The sequence below is a fragment of the Bemisia tabaci genome, chromosome 6 (genome assembly GCF_918797505.1).
Source record: "Bemisia tabaci chromosome 6, PGI_BMITA_v3".
Classification (NCBI taxonomy): domain Eukaryota; kingdom Metazoa; phylum Arthropoda; class Insecta; order Hemiptera; family Aleyrodidae; genus Bemisia; species Bemisia tabaci.
In genome coordinates, this window is record NC_092798.1 from 4,854,648 (window position 1) to 4,874,380 (window position 19,733).

At 37.9% G+C, this 19,733-nt stretch overlaps 2 protein-coding genes across 7 annotated transcripts; both read right to left on the reverse strand.

Annotated features, from left to right (window-relative positions):
- Positions 1–2,252: 2,252 nt before the first annotated feature.
- On the reverse strand, positions 2,253–14,876 carry Cdc2rk (cyclin-dependent kinase 10). 6 transcript variants are annotated; one of them, XR_011900038.1, is made up of 10 exons: positions 11,624–11,934; positions 10,745–10,875; positions 10,296–10,368; positions 9,495–9,669; positions 8,389–8,591; positions 7,117–7,278; positions 5,571–5,855; positions 3,841–3,986; positions 3,098–3,298; positions 2,253–2,513 (listed from the first exon to the last, which is right to left on the reverse strand). XR_011900038.1 is itself a non-coding variant. In XM_019053532.2 (9 exons), exons 2-9 carry the CDS (start codon positions 10,871–10,873, stop codon positions 3,263–3,265), a joined length of 1,209 nt encoding a protein of 402 aa, XP_018909077.1. In that variant the 5' UTR covers positions 10,874–10,875; positions 14,735–14,876; the 3' UTR covers positions 2,253–3,262. The 6 variants fall into 6 exon arrangements, 5 of the variants coding, with proteins under 5 accessions (XP_018909077.1, XP_018909076.1, XP_072157565.1 ...); XM_019053532.2 differs by lacking the exon at positions 11,624–11,934 and adding an exon at positions 14,735–14,876 and having other exon boundaries at positions 2,253–3,298; XM_019053531.2 differs by having other exon boundaries at positions 2,253–3,298; positions 11,813–11,969.
- On the reverse strand, positions 12,857–14,740 carry Csl4 (exosome component 1 Csl4). The gene has a single exon (XM_019053537.2). The coding sequence runs from the start codon at positions 14,685–14,687 to the stop codon at positions 14,103–14,105; it is 585 nt and encodes a 194-aa protein (XP_018909082.1). The 5' UTR covers positions 14,688–14,740; the 3' UTR covers positions 12,857–14,102.
- Positions 14,877–19,733: the final 4,857 nt, after the last annotated feature.

The following is a 19,733-nucleotide window of genomic DNA, read 5'->3' on the forward strand; positions in this document are numbered from 1 at the left end:
CCCCAGGTAGGAAGCGTATAAGTGCGAGAGAGACAGCAAATATCCAGGCGGGACTTGAGTGGTTTTTCCGTCAAAGCAGCATCGCGTTCCCCCGCGAACCTCCGAGGCTGGTTGCACCCTCGATTGCTCCGTTCAAGGGCACCAAGTGCGAGAGAGACAGAAAATCGCCCAGGTAGCAAGCGTTTAAGTGCGAGAGAGATAGAAAATCGCCTTGCACGACGCGATTGTGTGCGAGAGAGACAGAAAATAGCCAGGCGGCTTGCTAAAGTGTGCGAGAGAGACAGAAAATCGCCCAGGTAGGAAGCGTTTAAGTGCGAGAGAGACAGCAAATAGCCAGGCTGGACTTGGGTGGTTTTTCCGTCAAAGCAGCATCGCGTTCCCCCGCGACCCTCCGAGAGTGGTTGCACCCTCGGTTGCTCCGTTCAAGGGCACCAAGTGCGAGAGAGACAGAAAATCGCCCAGGTGGCAAGCGTATAAGTACGAGAGAGATAGAAAATCGCCTTGCACGACGCGATTGTGTGCGAGAGAGACAGAAAATAGCCAGGCGGCTCGTTAAAGTGTGCGAGAGAGACAGAAAATCGCCCAGGTAGGAAGCGTATAAGTGCGAGAGACAGCACTTCTCTCTCCCACACATTAGCAAGCTCCCTGGTTGTTTTCTGTCTCCGTTGCACACATACATAAGCGGGCTCCCTTGCTGTTTTCTGTCTCTCTCGCACACATTAGCGGGCTGCCTGGCTGTTTTCTGTCTTTCTCGCACACTCGCGTGTTTCACCAGGCGATTCTCTATCGCTCTCTTACACTCAGGCGTCCCGTTTGGGTTTTATCTATACTTGTCGCACATGTACGCGAGCCGAGTTACGATTATGGGTCTCTCCTGCGCATTTTAGCAAGCCCCCCTACTATTTCCCGTTCCGTGCACACGAAACTTTCCCTTTGGACGAGTGAGTGCCATCATAAGGGCAACCGAGGGTGGTCCTCTATGTTTTTCCCATATAATTTCCATTTTTAGGAAAGGAAAAGGTAAGAAATTTATTAGAAATTCTTTTATTTCAATCGCTCGGGTAACATGGAAATCGGTCAAACAGTTGAAAAATAAATTTATTATAATTAATTTATTTAAATTTAATATTGTTTCAACGTTCTTAGGGGAGCTTTTAGCCTCCAGTCCATTATTCTGTTGTACCCTCAATCGTTAATAATTCAGATTATTTTGTACTCTAGCAAATTTCATGACTACCTAATATAGTTACTTTTCAACTCAGTCGAGTCAAATTTAGGCGAGCAGTTAGCCTTAAAGTGATGGTGGGTCCCACTTATCCCGTGTCCCCTCTGAACGAAAAATGCACTTATCTCCTTCGCTGTTTCCTCCACGTCAAAGTGTAGTGCCTGCTTGTAATCCGTGTAAGACATGCCTTGAAATCAATGCTTTTCGTTTGTTTACCTCTGTATTTATCTTCCTTCTTTCTAGATGGGGCCCGCGTTTGCAAACACTCGTCTAGCCTGACCTTAAGTCGTGGCCACTCAAATTGTATAAAACCTGCCTCGACTGTGAATAAAATTGTTGTTCAACAATATCACAAGTTGAATTCGTCATTTTGTGTGTGTGGAGCAGCCATTATAAAAGGACTTCCAGACAAAGTCGCTTGGTATTCCAATAGACCTTACCTTCAACTACCAAAAAACACACACAACCAATTTTGATCAAAGTCATGCTTCTGAGCACATGATTTTATTTTGTTTTTCCATCCCCCCTTTCTCAACACGAAAAAACACGAAATGGTTCGTATTTCTGTTTCCCTTTTGCCTTTCCTTCCTGTTTTTATCTAATGTGCTTTCAGTGGGGTCGAGCCATTTTCTTGTATCTCACCTGTTGAAATACAAGCAAAACGAGCTATGGCACGCAGGTGAGGCAGCTGGGCTCTGATCTCTGGTCTCGAATTTCTGAAACTGCACTTATGCACCTTGCCTTCCAAGCCCCTCAATTATTCCATAGTTCTCTCCTGATTGTCTGAAAGTTTTTTGAAAGTTTTACTAACAACTTTGAGTTTCATTTTGTGTATAGGACATCAACACACGGACTATGGCGAAAATTCTTCTACATCCTGGTTAAGTTGATTAGTATAAAGCTTTTTAAAATTCAAGCTTTGAGTTACAAAAGATGAAATGAATACAACAAACAGTGCTGGATGACAGAAAACGGATAACAGGTTGGCAAAATACATGTTAGAAAAGATTTTAAAATTACTTAGACATTCATTCACAAAATTTTATTTAAAGTTACTTAGACGTTTATTCACAAAATTTTAATTACATAGTAGACAAAACAATGTGCAGTTGTGAAAATTAAAATCTAGGATGACTTTCCTCACTTTAAAGACAAGCAAAAGAAAACAAAACTGCAACTCCATTCATGTGTCATGTGGTGTTGAACATGGACAACTTTAGTCACAGCCAGTTCTGTCGCCTTTGGTCCATTCTGCTTGATAAGTAATCAGTGGTCATGTGTTTATCCTCTTGATAAAAAAAAGAACCCATTCTGTCGCCATTAGTAAGTCACGTATATCCTTAGGTTAACTTTATTGCCAAATTTATTTGTACTATTGTTTTGAAAAACATGGTGACAAAATGCCGCCAACTATAGGCGTTATAGCGTTATACCTTTTATTCTCCATGTAGAAACCAGTAGTAAACTTGCTCTATCGCAAGAGGCCACAAACAATTCTTTAGCGAAATATAGAAATAGGAAAATAAGGAATTAATTGAGGAACAGTTGCACCGAATTGCGACTTTTACTAGTCAGAGACCAGGGTTTAAATTTAACTTTCGATAAAGCATTTGCCAGGTGCTTATAGTGTTTGTCAGCGTTGGCAATTTTTGAAAGTTGGCAATAATGTTTTTTCTCCATTTTAATGTACATAAAACAGTTGATTCTTGGTGAGGCAGCTTGCCTCACTTAAATCGATATTTTCAATGGATGTAAATGAAGGCAAGGCAGTGTTACCAACTTGCTCGAATATTTTCTGATTTTCCCTTCTGACGGGTGAAATCTGAGTAGAAAGTTAGGGTAACAAGAAGTGATAACACTATTTTCACTTACCCTCCTATCAAATGTAATCAGCAGTTTGACCAGAGGCGATGAAACCAGCCTTTCCAGAATTCTGGATGATAAGTCAATGATGGGATTTGAATCTGTGAGGCAGACTAGTGTCCTACAAAAGGTAGAAACAGAATTTGAGTGAAATAAGGTAAGCTGCTAGCTTCTTCAATCCAGGCGTCTCTTCTTCACCAGACCTCCAAGCTGAAATAAGTGAACAAAAATGCTTAGAATAGGGTTTTTCATAATTTCTTCATATTGCCATTTATTTACTTTTCCTAATTCTTCATTGAGGTTTTGTCTTTTTCCCTCACTCCAAAATTTCCAAAGTTCGTTACTACCTCCTACTTTGTCTTGACTTATCCTGACCTTTGATCAAAACCTCCTTTTAAATTTTTTTTTTTTAATTACGCGGACTTCTTCTGAACAATAGGCGTTTCTACTTCTTTATGTACTTTCAAAGTCCCTGTGTTCTCCTTGTATTTTCCTTAACTAGTTGCATAAACTCTTTACAACTTATTCGTCACAGAGTTGTAACACAATCACTCTCCCAAGGTTCTGATAAAAAAGGAAGAAAAAGAAAAAGAGAAAGCATAGGAAGAAAAATAAAAAAGAAAGGAGAAAAATAGGAGAAAAAAGGAGATAAGAAAGAGGACGAGTAAAAGAAGAAAAGAAGCACATGTCTGTATAGGAATGAGAAATGCATCCTGTGCCAGTAATTCATTAGGATTAGAGGGAAAGCTTACCAGATCTGCAATTGGCGGAAGATTATTCGTCTGGTCATTCGATGAATCTGTGATGACAGGTGGTGGTGGAGGTGGGGCACTTTTAGCGGGCACAGCTTTCAGATTTCTATGCTGGGGGAAAGTTGGCATCATCTTCGGTTCACAGGCTGCAAATATCAGTAAAAACTATGCTGAGCGAAGTAAAAATATATCAACACAAAACTAAACTAATAACTATAAACTGAGCCTGGATGGACCTCTTGACAGGATATGAATTGAGCTCTTCCCCTGCGGCAGGGATTTGCGATTTAAGCACTTCTTCTCGAGTCCTTCCTCAGGAACAAGGTCTGAATTAAAGGAGAAAGTTACAAATTTTCTCTTGAATGTCTTGCGCGGAAAATAATTCACACAAGGGGAACTTTGGAAATCAACTCCTGAATAAAAGATTAAAAATGGTTTCCAACACAGATCAAGTGAAAGTAAGACAGTACAAATGACATCATTTGTATTTTTGCTAATTGATCAACATTGATTATAAACACTTATATCTTGTTTAGGACTTGATTTACAGGTTCCCGGTTGTGTGATTCCTTTGTTCAAGACATTTTGAAAAGAAAAAATGTTTCGTGGTGATTCAATTCACACCTTGCCTAGACCATTGGATCAATGACGGAGTTGCGTCGCCGATTGTGAAATCCGCATTGTCATTTGTTTCTTTGCTGCAAAAAATGTAATTCGTTTCTTTGCTGCGAAAAATGCTATTTGTTTCTTTGCTACCATAAATGAAAAGAATTTGAATATCTATGATTATTTATTTGCAGTATACGGTGATGAGTTTTCAAAACGTATGTAAATGGCAGATGAATGGTGGGCGGTGTATGCGTTTCCATAGTGACATCCATCCATTGTATTGCATCTACTTGTCCTGTCACGGTTGCTTCTACATATATTTGTCATTCACCCCCTTATTTCCCTGTTTTCCTTTCCCTTTTACCTATATGACTATACGATCAGGCGGGTGTAAAAGTTTGCATGGCATACACTGAGAAACGTCCATTTAGAATTCTTGGTCTTTTTATAGGAGACCATTGTGCAAGTAATACAGTTCACAAAATTTTTGAAGAAGCCCTATGTAATATTGACATAATTTATGATTTTTTGCCACTATGTGTTGAAATTGAAAGATTAGATGTTGCAAAAATGTTACTGGAAAAACTCGATTTCTAAATGGGTTTCTCATTTGGTGGATTGAACTCAATGGGAATTTTCCGAGTATAAATCAAATTTCTTGTAAACCCCTGATTCAAGTTTTGAAAATGAAGGCTTTTTTGAGAACTTTGGATAAAGAAAACTAGGTACTTTTTGTAAATTTGATTTATCGTTGTTACTTCCTGAGATAAAGACTTTCTTTTTGGATAACCCTTGTGTTCATTCTGCCGAGCTAGAGAAACACACAGTGGGCATGATCATCTGGGCATTGCCAAATATGTCCTGATAAAATACAAATTTCCAATCAAACTTGTGAATTTTTTCTTTGATTATCTCAGAGTATTGGTTTGCAATTTGATCTTGATTATCAGATAATTTCCAGGAAAAATATGCATAACTTTCCTTCAAAAAAATATCTTGTAAAGGGCAATTCAAGACAATACAAATGTTCATACAGCTTTTTTCCTTAGCATTACAAAACATATGTTTACATGTTTCACATTCCTTTTACACAAAAGTCATTATACTGAGGGAGGGCTTACGTAATGGAGTTTCCCTGAAATATGAGCTCTGAAGACATTCCTCGGCTGTGGCGCGCTGTTTTGGATCATACATGAATAAGAAGTTTAACAGACGGAGTCCTGCAGCAGAGAGCCAAGGGAATCTCTGTTTCAGGTTGTTGTAAGGTTGATGTTTAAGCGTGAAATTCTGAAGTGCTGGTAAAGAAGAGTACTCAGGCCAGATAGCATCAGATGGTGTGCCAAGCAAGTCAATAATCAGCTCAATTTGAGCAATTTCAGATCGGCCAGGAAGCAATGGTTTATGACCTGTTCAAAAACCAAGGACAGAAAATTAAAAAATGTGATGATGAATTTAAATAATATGTCCACTTAAGAGGAATTTAAACAGGAGATTTAGATTTTCCGCACTTTCAAAATCTTCGTCTCCTCATTTTCTTCCAATAAGGGTCCAAATTTTGTTGGAAGCAAACTTTTGTTCGAAGATGGCTAGAAGCATGTTTGGCCATTCTTGTTTGATAGATGATTAAAACAATCCCTGCCAACACTTTTCTTCATAATTATTCCTGCCAAGCCAATGAAACTTGCGACAAAACTGTAAAATTTGAGGGTCATAAACTACGATAATTGATTGTTATCGAAATGTTTCCGCTTCTGTAACAACTTACTTCATGATTGGTTCCATGGTAGATATACAGGCAGCATTCTGATTGCTCAGCAATGTGATTGACATCTACTACAGAACAGACTGGGCACTATGACTGTTTTGACCAGTGTGGACAATTAGAAATGGTCAATTGATGAGGATTTATAAATGGGATAAATTAGCTGTAAACTGGCTACAACTTCTGGAAACCTCGAGTTCAGAATGATATTCACAAGATTTTTAGTTGCTTGTATATTGCAGCCCGCTCCAGCCACAGAAAAGTGGAGCATAAGTTCTCTGATTGGCTGAAACCGCTTATTTTGTGTTATATTTACTCAATTTGTGGGCGAATGTAAGCCAACAAGAATTGGGTCCTGAGTTTGAAGTGAAAAGACCCATTGACAAAAAACAAATTAATGTCAAGTTCACTTTTAGAGAAAAATTAGCAGATAGAATACCACAAAAATCTTATCTGATTGGTAAAATACAGTCAGCTTCAGGGTTGCCAAAGAATCTAGAGGATAAAATTCCCTAAAATCTCTTTGATTTCCCTGTCACATTTTCGTACATTCCCTGGCAATTGAAAATATGCCAGATGGTTAAAAAGACATAATTAGAAATAGTTTTCACACACAAAATCTGCACATTGAAAAACTAAACCTATTCTGTAAAGCAACTAAAGGTGACTTAACAATTTTTCCCATACATTTTCAGGTTGACCTTATTTTTTTAAAATTCCCTGACTGTGGTACCCTGCAGCTCTTGGAACAGTCTAAAATATGTGAATATCACTAGCTGCGCTAACGCGCAAGGTGAACACCAATGTTTTTCAAGCCAACTGATTGAGTCTTCAAACCGAATAATAAACACTCTGACAGATTTTTCCAGGACTGAGAATCCTGAAAATGGTAAGAATACACTTACCAAGAAGTTCACCAAATATACAACCAGCCGCCCACATGTCGATAGCAGTTGTCTGAGTCTTTGATCCGAGTAATAATTCAGGGGCGCGATACCAAATAGTCACCACTCTTGGGGTCATAGGCCGTGCAGGTATCCCAAACCACCTTGCTAATCCAAAATCAGCTGTGGACGGAAAAAGCATAACAAATATAAACGCTAAAAATAATTACAACACTAAGAGACATACCTTTCAAGACAAAATTAAAAAAAAACCATTCGGAAAATTCTACGGTTGATAGAAATAATTATCGTTAGTTTGGAGATTTTTTGCATATTGGTGTCAAAATTGGATGAAGATTTAAAGTACTGCGATTACTTTCTTAGATAGAACTCAAATGGTTTAAGGCTTTTCTCACTTCCCAAAAAATGTGTGCAATGGTTCTCTCATAAAAAGAAAAATGTTCAAATAACCTGATAGCACACGATGTTAATATTTGCACATCAAAATATTGTAAAAAGGGGTAAAATAAACAAAAAATTAACTGTCTCAGTAGTATTTTTTTCAAGAAAAATACGTTAAGGGTACGAATTATCTCTCCTAGCCTCTTGGATCATAAATTTGTTACGTAAAATTATTGAACTCTGACTGATCACAATTTCTTTATAAAAGTTTTCACTACAACTTTCAAACTCAAAAAAGTACCAGTTTTCCATTTTTTTTTTAATGAAGCAATTATTGTGAACTTCTACACATAAGAATTTTACACATTGTAACTAAATTTAAAAATAAAGTGGATGTTGCAAACAACAGAGTAGTTTACGTCATTTATCATATGTTGTTTGGTTTTGTCTAATACTTATTGATTCAGACCTGGGGGTTTGCCAGCTCTCAGGGCTTCACCCTCTTGAGGTGTCTTGTTTCTGGGGTGTTATATAATAGCAGGAGTGCTTCAGTATTTGGATGGCTATGGAGACGTCTTTCGTAATTAATGGCTATTTATTGATACGTTGGGCCACCGTCTCTATGCCTGGACCCATTTTTCCCCCTGTTATTTTTACAAGATGTGCTACTAGGATGAATACTAGAACAATGCAGAGAAGATAAGTTTCTTTGTGCAGGGGACAACAAATTGTTCGATAGTATTAAAAAAAATTCAACTTAAAGATGCAAATTCTATGTAAAGCAAAAACCCCTACAAAAATTAAAAACTGGTGGATATTATGGTAAAATTCAATCTCACAAACAAAATTACTTCCAAATATAATTGGTGTTTATAGGATCAGAGGACATACCGATTTTGACACAGCCTTTATCCGTCATTAATAGATTTGACACTTTAAGATCTCTGTGTACAACGAAATTATTGTGTAAGTAACTGAGGCCTCTTAGAAGTTGGATCATGATGCACTTGACTTGGGATTCTGTAAAGGGAGCTTGCATGTTGTCCAGCAGACTCGCTAAGTCTTGTTCACAATATTCCATTGCTAGAAATATACTGAAAAAAAAGAGAGAAAAAACACACAAAAAATCTAAAATATAGTTTTAAAGAAAGATGTACCTATGGCAAATGAACAAAAGCCGTAACTTAAAAAATAATGAAACAATTAATAGGTATAAGAGCGTGAATAAGAGTAGTATAATATCATAGTTATAACACTAATTTTCAAAATTGGTCATGTCCATCCTGGATTGCTTTTCTTTTCCTGATTAAAGTAAAATTTGTCACCATGAAAACTAATTCTGAAGGTAAAATACAAAAATGCTAAATGTTACAATTAGAAGGTTATATTGAATTATAGATTCTGTGATTTCCTAGTTTTGGCCCTTTTAAAAATTAGTATTCTTCCTAGAACTTATTGGGAATGAGAACATTTAGGAACGGCTCTACCTTCAAATAAATTTTTATTCAAAAAGAAGACATAATCTAAAATCCAGTAAACAATTCCAACTGACTTAACCTTAAAAACAAGTTTGGCTAAATCGACGAAGAAAAGTGTGCAATGAACGATGCCGAAATCTGTTTGCGAACATCTGCATGACTCTTTTTTTCTTTACTTAGGTGTGACTATTAAAGCGACTTTGCGGCGCCAGACAGCAAACACGTCAGACTTCGAGTTGTGAACCACAGTCACACCCGGAGCGTATGACGTCACCTATCAGACTTACAATCTTTTGCCACTTTTGCGAATTTTTCATTCTGGATAAAGCCATCTTACTTCTTATACCTTCCCGCTTCAAATTTAAATACTATCTCATTTTCTATTTTAGGGTTGCCGTCCCCTTTAAATCATTCAAATAACACAGTTACGTATGCTGACTAAATGTAGCCCCAACATGGTAGATTATTCCCTGCGTCATCTTTTAAGCTCTGGAGTTTGTCGTATATCTATAGAATTACCTGTCTAAACTTCGCCCCACAACAACTTCCTTTAGCTGGACAATGTTTTCATGCCTACAACTTAAGAGAATTGAAATTTCACGCAAGTCGCCAACTGGTAATCCATCATGCTCGTGATCCATTCGAACTTTCTTTAGGGCTACAATTTTGTCCATTTTGGTGTCTCGTGCACGGTCTAAAAAACATATCAAAAATAAGAATGAGTTGTTCCTGAATAAATCAAACTTAAAAGACATTATGATAAGTAGAAAATGCAAAATTGTGAGGAAAGGAAGTAGGAATGACATTCTAGTATTCATAGAAAAAATTGTTTACAGAAAAAACCTGTTTGTTTTACAGTTGGAGAACCATTGTTCCACAGGGTATCAGCTGTCATACTTTTGGTTCTCCTAAGAATGTTTACTGGCACTACATTTTGTATTCACTGATGTTTGAATGCCTGACTTCACATGGACGTCTACAAAGGTGCACACTCTTTTTGGTACTGTATCAACCTTCGCAAAAGAGAGATGGAAGAGTTACAAGGGATCATTCAAAGAACCAAAATATTATGTGCCTGAAGTCTTGCATATACGATGTTTAAAAAATGACTTTGAAATACTTGTAAGAATTTACGATAAAATGATCCATTAAAGCAAAGTTTGAACAATCTTTAAACATTTGACTGTTTGAAGCTTTTATTTCCATCATTTATAACAAGTTGCGAAGCTACATAAAATCAGGAAAGAATGTAGCTTTGTGCTGAGTAAAGTTACCAATGGTGATCTGAGTAAGAATTGAAATCGATTGAAAAATACTTACAAACAATCCCGTAGGTCCCTTCGCCAATTTTATTCAATTTTTCAAACTCGGATACAAATCTGCATCTACCAAGCTGAACAGAAGAAAATTGAAATCAGTGCATAAAGTTGGTGAGTAGTTGAATGATAGCTGGTGTTTTACGGTAGGTACAGCCTAGCCTTTTTTGCCAACGCAAGATAAATTTATCATACTTGCAAATTCGTATTATCGACTAGGAAAAAATTCATACAGGAAATTCTATTAACAGGGAAAAATTTCTTTAAAATCAAAGCCACTTCACTGAGAATGGGAGAAACCTGTGCAAACTAAGTCATGCCAGGCTTCACCTTCTCCCTTGTATTTCTTGCAAATGTGGCTCTTCCATGTGCCATTCCTCTGGAACATGACATTATTTAGGGACAGCCTAATCCAGCTAAGAGAGTTTGAGAAGAAATATAATATTTCCTTACGATATCTTGCTCTGGAATCTCCATTGGTTTTTTCGTGAGGAAGGATAGTAAAACTCCCTTCCGAGCAACAGGAATGACAGGATCATTATTTTTGATCGACTCATCTTTGGTATCCTCTCCTTCTCCCATAGCTGAAAAGTCAAACAGACACAAATGAAAATGCTGTAAACTAAGGTGTTTTAAAACAAGGCAAGAGATTCCATCATAACTGGGACGCTCTACCTTCCCACTTCAATACACTGTTGAAAACAGGTGTTATGTTAAGAAAAAATACTATTCGCGATGATCTACGGGAAGTGCAGAGGCAAATTCTCAGTGCGAGCAATTATTGTTAAGTTGAATAAAAAAATTGGAATTCGATCAATTGGCGGTAGACTCTCTCCTGAGGGCTTTTCTTTCCATAGAAACTGCAGAGAATTGTGATGAACCGCAGGACTTTCTTTTTATTTGAATCACAGATAATCGCAACAGTACGAGATGAAGGGCCTCACTTTTATATCCCAGTCAACTGGCACAGTCCAGCCCATTCCTTGCATTCCGGTGGAACGCGAGAATCCTTTTTACGAGGTGGATTGCGAGCGGATGTGTGCGAGCCGCTCAATCGAACCAGTGTGCGATCCTTGCATTTCCCTGGAACGCTCTTCCAAGATGATTGTCTAGCAAGTAAATCCACGGATAACCCTATCCATTGCGTACCATGGTTAAACAAAAGCCCTAGAAGTAATCATTACTGCGGCAGCAACCGCTTTCTTAAGGAACAAAATGGTCTCAGTTTAATGCGACTAAATAGTGTGACACTGCCGAACCCTAGATGAGATATTAATGTTGCGACTAATGAGCTAAAATCATACTTAAGATAAAGTAAAGGAGTGTTTTTACTTGTGGTAATATGAGAATCCTCTATAAGTGGTGCTGAAGCCTGGTCAGAAATAGAGTACCTAGCCAGAAAGATATTGTGTGATGTTACAAGTTGTCTTTGGTGTAATGCGACAACAAATGATACTCGGTAATCACTGAGGGTATTCTTCAAAGTTTGGGGAAGGAATAAACTATAAATGGTAGCATTACTTGAACTGAAATTTGAGTGTAATTTCGAGAAATTTTAGTGCCTTCCAATCTAAAAAACTCAGATTTTTCCAGGAGCCGGTCAAAAAATTAAATGTAAACAAACGAATGTCATGCATTAATAAAATGACTATGGTGCTGCACTCTCGTGAAGTAGTTGAAAAAAACCTTCATCGTACGCTCGATAGACCGCGCTGCATGAAAATCCCGGCAAATTCAAATTATTCAGATGGTCAGAAGTGATGTGAAGAGTGAGATCATAGTTAATCATGGAAAAATTAACACCAATAAAAAACTCAATTGTTTCGAGGAATTGTTTTTAAAAAAAAGGCTATGAAAAATTTAATGTCCGACTGAGAGTCAAATACGATTTCAAATAACATGCAGAACTTGCTTTTTTATCCTTTTCTTTCTTTGAGAACTTTGACTTTTCCTCTTCTCCTGGTGTAAGGAATGCTTCGAACTTAAATTAAGGGGACTTGAAACCTATTTATAGCAAATAAATTTAACAGTGAGTCAGCAGAATTTAGAGTTGATATGAGTTGACTTTAATGTTGGATAAAAAATTTTTTCGTTAATTTTTAGTCTCAATTGTTTTCACTAGCTATAAATTAATAATTCGTCTTCACCAAAACTTAAGTGATACCAGAATTAGACGCAAGGAGTACCTCAGCTGGGCCAGCGGCCCGATTATTGAAACTATCTCAGCCTGACACGACAAGACATGGCCCTATCTCAACCATGCAATATGCCACAATTCGATGTCTTAAATAGGGCTGCTTTAAATTTCAATAATCGGCCCGCAGGAGATGAACTGATGTAGTCATTTGACAACTTATCAGTTAATTTAGTTAAACAAATACATAGTTAGATTTCAATGTTATAATGACAGAAAAATAGAGCGATGGATGATGTTTAAAATTGGGTAGGTATCACAATTCATGGAAAATTTGGACGAGGAATCTTGAGACATGACGCAATAATTGAGACTTTGTCTGCTGGTCCATTCTGACAATCAGGTTTTAAGAGGAGGAAAAATATAAAAAATCAGATCAGAAATGATTTTATTAAGGTAATGAAGACTGAAAAATTTCATTGCAATAGAGCACAGATAGAGGAAATTAAGTATGCCTTCAAAAAATTGTAGGGTGAAAAAAAAGCCTGCAAATAAAATAAATGGTTGCAAAAGATTATGACAGAAAGAAAAATCACAAAATTAAGAAAAATTATGAATGTGTGTATCTAGAATAATTTTCACACATTTTCAATTGAATCTGGAATATCTTCAACATAAAGTACAATTTTACTCTCATTATCATTACGACAGTCATAAGAACCTAGGCACTTAACAAGACCAGTAAACTTACTCCACTCGTTACATTTCAATCCCTCCCCTAAAATATGGGTAAAACTGCTCGTGGCAACCATTTCATTATCTAGGAATACACTGACATCAAATTGATTATTGACTTTGAAAAATACTTTGGCAGCAGGTACAGAGAAGAAATTATCATCGTCTAATTTGAAAAAAATAACATATGACTCTTTGAGCACTGCAAAAAATGGGTCAATATTCTTTGATGACAAATCACTTTTAAAGGCTTCAAACCCCATGATTCTGTCAGCTTCTAAAGCTCTTATTTCAGCTCTAATGGCAGCTATTCGCTCTTCTCTCTTTCTAGTTAATTCTTGCAACTGCCTCTGCTGTATTTCAGTCTTTCGGACTTCAGGATCTTTCCTATTTACAGGTTGTTTAGGTTTAGCGTAGATATTCTCCACTTGGGATGCTTCTGGAGGTGAAATCGGGATCGGACAAGCCCCAACCATTAACCTCGGTATGCCTCGTGGAATTTCAATGACCTTGCCACCCATTGTGTGGAATGTATCTGACCTAATAATCACGTCAGGATCAAAATGCTTGATGCACACAGTTGAATAACTGGTAATTTCCAGGTCTGGACGATCTATATTTCTTTTCCATTGTTCCCTCAGTTCAGGGTCATCAGGAAATTTGAAATTTGAAGGGCCGGATTTGCAACCCTTCACAGCGCACTTTCGAACCATTGTAATTTGAATTTGAGGATTCAATCTGGAAAAATTTACCCGATTAGAACTAAGACTTAGAAAATAGGGTAATACTACTCTGCTCAAATAAATGAGTCTGACTTACTGAGTCAATAAAAATAATTCATTTACAGTAATTACAAGAGATTTATTACAAAATCTAAAATTGTGGTTAACTCTGAGAAGCCAAGTGCTGAGTCTCTAAAGTTATTAATAATTCACAGCGCTATTAGTCAATAACGATATTCTCTGGTCCAACCTTGGCTACTTTTCTGAACTCTCTGTTATACGTTTTAGGACACTGCATCTCCGTCCAACTAATTGGAACCATCGAAACGCCACCTGATTCACTGTGAGCGATCACAACACCCAACTCATTTTCGGCAGTAGTTATTTGATAGGAATGAATTTCTTTCATCGGTAAAACTTTGGCCAGGATAATATCACCAGATCTAAAACACTTCTGCATTTCTATCGAATCTTTTTCAGTAGCTCGAACATCTTCTTTCCTGAGGATGGCCCTGAAGGGTCTCATCAGGACTGTATCACCAATACAAGTTATGCTGCAACGACATAATCTTTGGTTGATTACATTCACTTTGCAAGTGACGACATCCCCTGGCATGGGTACGATGCTCTGCTCCTTGTTATGAACTTGCACTAAAAATCCCTTATCTTGTTTTACTAAATCTACAACACCAGCAACTGTAGCATAGATATACCCCTGTCTTTCATAGGTACCGCTTCCTGAAACATGCTCGTCATCTGAGAGACAGAGCCTTTGGCCTGGGACACAGATTATTTTGTCCTCCATGTCTGAAACTAACCTGCTCTTCTGTTTCTAAAGTGGTAATGTCTCACCTTATTTGTTCTCTATCAATAAGGAATCATGGAATTTGAATGAGCACAATGCTGGTCACATAGAGGCACATTTCTTCATCCAAACATTTTTCGTGGAGCTGAGGTGTTGGAAACTGTGACTTCTACGAACTGAGCTGATTGTAGCTATTTGGCACGAAGTTATGGTAGTAACTTTTGAGCATATGAGGAGACACTGATCAGTGTAAGGAGTTTTGAGTGTGTAAATACTATTTCTGGCTTCTGCAATTCCTTTATGGGGAGGTTTCAATTGATGCCAGTAATGGGTAGACTAGTTGTTGCTCTCGCTGAAACAATTACAAATTCTCAATTACTACTTTTATTGCTTCTCAGCTAAGAATACTGGAACAAAATTGATCTTGAACATGAACAATGAAGATTTCACTTGTCAAACTTGATAAAAAGTGTGACATATCTAAAAATTCACATGCAAGTATTGTATAGGTAATACAGATAAAAACCTGAATTTACAACAAGTGATTTGAAGATGAAGGCGGGCTGCTCTCTTGAGTCCAAACTATACTTGTAGTACCATCATAGAAGGCCCAATGGCTCTTAGGGATTACAGATCAGTCTGTTCTCTCCCAATTGGTAGGCAAACAATCTAACCACAGGTTTTCAGTTGGAGGTTTCTGCAGATCGCAAGAGCCACTGGAGAAAAATTATCATTGATATTTTGAGCTTTGATTGGCAATTTTTTATTGAATTTCTTCCTTTACTGTGAGCCACATTTACGATTCCAGTATTGGTAACCATAAACGATTTCGGTTTAGGAGTGCCTTTGCACCCCAAGAAAACCACCTGTGCTGACTGCAACACAACCTTCCGCTCTAAATGCAAAACTAAAGCCAAACTAATGATGAATATCCAGAGTCAGATTTGGGGTAGGGCCAACTGTGTCATGGCACCCGGCGGCAAATTTCAGATTTTTTTCCCCCAGAAAAAGAAAGGAGGGGAAGATTGAGAGAGAGAGAAAAAAATGAGGGAAAAACTGTTGGGCTAATTTCTAGCCTTTCAATGCCTCGCTGAAACTCCCTACTTACCCCTCAATTTTTTCCTCTCTTCTCATTCAAATTAATCTGCAAATTTTTGAAAACAGGGAGGTTGCTTATTCTTTGCGCGATGGTAGGCGATTCATGGAAGGTCATTCCAGGACCAATGTCCATTTTTTCTCTCCGGGTGCAGGATGGTTAGGTACTGGAATGATCTTCCAGTGGATCTGCAAGAATTTCCGGAGTTGATGAGTTTTAAGTTCGTACCTAGAGGTTGGGCTTTGGAAACTTATTAGTTAAATTAAATGTACTCTTTGTAAATATTCTGATAGATTCTTGTAAAATTGTAATGCATAGTACATCAAATTATTGCCATGTTGGATTTTTTAATTCTTATGTATCTTGGGTTCTTTGCCCGTTCATTGTAAAATAAAAAACATGAGTACAATGATGAACAAAGTGCGAGATCACGAATCTTCGTTTGCGACATTGCAGACTTCCTTGATACTTTACTTATTCTGTGGAAAAGTAGTCAAAGTATTTTCTTGAAATTTATACTCTGTAATCAGAATATTCTGTAAGACTATGAATCTCAAGCTACAAATTTTGCTTGTCTCTTATGGAAAAAATACAATAAAAGCAGATATACTGAAACATTGCAACGGAAAAACGAGGTTTCACACTTCAGCATCAACATTTCATTTAATATTTAGCTATGTTTCATTTTCGCCTTTTACGTATCACAAATCCTCATTCCTTGAAGAATCATTTTTTTCTCCTAATATATTTGTTTGCAACACTTTCCTACATTGATGCACATGCATCCTTCCCACCATCGCAGAATTGAATTACGCTTTTGCTGTGGTTCTGGAACTTACATTTTGTGCGCATTGGGTGTTTATATAGGATATTACACTATATACCTGGGAGGAGGGGGGGCAAAATTTTATGGCACGGGGGCAGCAAAAACCAAAGTCCGGCTCTGTGAGTACCTACACCATGTACCGTAATCATGCCAAAAGTTTTCCAAAACACAACATAACCTCAAAGGCTTACTTCGAAGACACTTCTATAATAAAGATCAAATTCATGTCAAATGGATAGAAATCTCATATTAATCCAATCAAGGTTTCACAGGACAATGAATAAATTCAGGCAAATTAAAAATACGACCATGAACAAAAATCTTGATAATTCCTTGAGAGCATGTGCTCTGAAATGTAAAAAATCTTTCATAGGATCTTCATCGGAAAAAAAATATAACTGTGAAAATTAAGAGAGTTTGATTCTCTTTACCTTTATCTTGAGGAACTAATGCACCTCATTAAGCTCATGAAAATCATTCAATTATCCAAAATTACACTGGAACTGCAACTTTACTTCTCGACTTTTCAAAATTCTAACAACTTTAAACACACACACACAGACACTGACACACCCCCCCCACACACACACACCCTCACCCAAAATTTTTTAGGTTATATGTTCAGTTGTTGTGGGCGTTTGAGTTTAGCAGAGATTCACTCTTGGCCCGGAAGGCTAGACTTACAGAAAATCCTGCCGCAGATCATCAGTAAGCGGGAGCGTGACACCGATGCGCGTATGCTCTCAGCTCTGGTGGAGAAAGAGAGAACTTCAATTGCACTTATGTATTAGCAATTTTACCCCTCCTCCTTATCTGCCGACATGGCTCCGTGGCACAGCGCTCGCCTCCGGGCCGGAAGGTTCGCGGTTCGCGCCCTAGTTTGGTAATATTTTGACGTCATTAAATTACACATTATGTCATAAACGCCGCGAGTGGCCGTAAAGAAATACTTTTTTCCATAAAATAAGAGTGAGGCGTGCATTTTTGCGCACGTAATTGAAAAGGGCTCCTCTTGCAGAGAAACCTCTGGACCTAGGGTGTAAGGCCCTAATCTTACGTAGACCGTCCAATAATTTTTTTTAGAGGAAAAAGCAGACTCCGAAGACAGAAATAAATGTAACATTAGTGGGCAGTATAAACAAATAAATGTAAGTATGCCTTTACAAAGGGGCCGTCCGGAAATTACGTACCTAATGCACTTACAGGGAGCCGGGAGGGGGTCCAGAGGTGCCTTACCTATGCCTATACGTAAGCCAAACGCAAAAATTTTGTTTCTTCCAAATTCCGTTAATTTAAAGACTTACTAGTCCAAATTTCGTTTTTTAGACGTTTAATGTTTTTCGGTTAAAATGTAATTTTACTGAACTTTTTGAATTAAAAAACTGCATGTTATTTTTTCAATACAACTGCTATTTTTCATGATCTCCTACCAGCGATTCGTAATGTTTAAAACAATACCGATTTGTTTCAACACCATTTTTTTATTAAATTATGCATTTAAACGATAGAAGAGGGGGGGGGGGGGTCATAAAAATCGGAAAAATTGCCTTTCGTAATTTATGGACGGCCCCAAAGAGTAATTTTGAAATTTCCTATTAGTATTTTTTGTATTCCTTATACGCCTACGGTCGTTTTACTTCGAATTCCGTACCCCATAAATAAAAGAAGAGCAATTGTGCAGATTTTTCTTTTACATAAAGGGACGTTTCACTTTAAAAGATTCCGTCTTGGTCCGCAGGAGTTTCTGTCATATGGAATGATTTCCGTAACCCTTGCGCGGGGGAGCGGTGCAGTCGCGGGCGGGTGACTGATTCGCGGGGGGGAGACATTCTGGCGGGGGGGCGTATGTGAATCGCGCGCGGGCACCACTGTTGTGCGCGAGGGTGACTGATCCGGGGGAGGGGGCCATTGTTTCGATTCATCGAAGAATCGATACACTACAGTGTTGCCAAGCCTATACACCAAATTTTCATGTCTATGGTTTTGAAATGGACATTACAAGTTCGAGTTTGTTCTGAAGATGGAAGAAGAAGAAGTTACTGTTGTTTGTTTACATAGTTCACGAGGAATATGGGGTTAGGTTTTATGCTTCAAATTTATGCTGACTTTAATTTCGTGAATTACTGAATATCTTAATACGTAATTTGGTGAAATTAAACGCCTATTGATTTGGAGATGGCTGCTAATGAGGGAATACGTAAGTACGTGAACTAATTTTATTTTATCGCTGACAGTCTTCCGGAACTGTAATTTGGGCAGCCCAAAACATTGCCACAGCAGATAACGTAAACAATCTTACACATCGCTATATTGAAACATTATAATTTTATGGAAGATAATGTCTGAAAGTTCTTCCAATACCTATATAAAAATATTGGTGCAATGATGTATGGTTGTGGAAAAACAGATTAAGTCGTTTCATGTCCAAAGTCCAAGAAATGGCCTCCTTGGTGTTTCGTAGGTTTAGGGAAAAAAATGAGTCGACAAAATTCATATCAGTTTACAACGCCATTCAACAGAAAATCATGTTCTAACTGTTTGATTACGTTGATTACAGATTGTTTACGTTATCTGCTATGGCAATGTTTTGGGCTGCCCAAATTACAGTTCCGGAAGACTGTCAGCGATAAAATAAAATTAGTTCTACGTACTTACCTATTCCCCCATTAGCAGCCATCTCCAAATCAATAGGCGTTTAATTTCACCAAATTACGTATTAAGATATTCAGTAATTCACGAAATTAAAGTCAGCATAAATTTGAAGCATAAAACCTAACCCCATATTCCTCGTGAACTATGTAAACAAACAACAGTAACTTCTTCTTCTTCCATCTTCAGAACAAACTCGAACTTGTAATGTCCATTTCAAAACCATAGACATGAAAATTTGGTGTATAGGCTTGGCAACACTGTAGTGTATCGATTCTTCGATGAATCGAAACAATGGCCCCCTCCCCCGGATCAGTCACCCTCGCGCACAACAGTGGTGCCCGCGCGCGATTCACATACGCCCCCCCGCCAGAATGTCTCCCCCCCGCGAATCAGTCACCCGCCCGCGACTGCAGCGCTCCCCCGCGCAAGGGTTACGGAAATCATTCCATACTGTCAGCCCTTCCTTCAGAGC

Excerpts from the sequence above, each read along its gene's own strand:
- Cdc2rk (XM_019053532.2), bottom strand. The coding sequence starts at position 10,873 with ATGGGAGAAGGAGAGGATACCAAAGATGAGTCGATCAAAAATAATGAT. Across the intron at positions 8,592-9,494 it reads GTGGGGCGAAGTTTAGACAG|TATATTTCTAGCAATGGAAT; the intron begins GTAATTCTATAG and ends CTTTTTTTTCAG. Across the intron at positions 3,299-3,840 it reads TTCCGCCAATTGCAGATCTG|CTTGGAGGTCTGGTGAAGAA; the intron begins GTAAGCTTTCCC and ends CACTTATTTCAG.
- Csl4 (XM_019053537.2), bottom strand. The coding sequence starts at position 14,687 with ATGGAGGACAAAATAATCTGTGTCCCAGGCCAAAGGCTCTGTCTCTCA.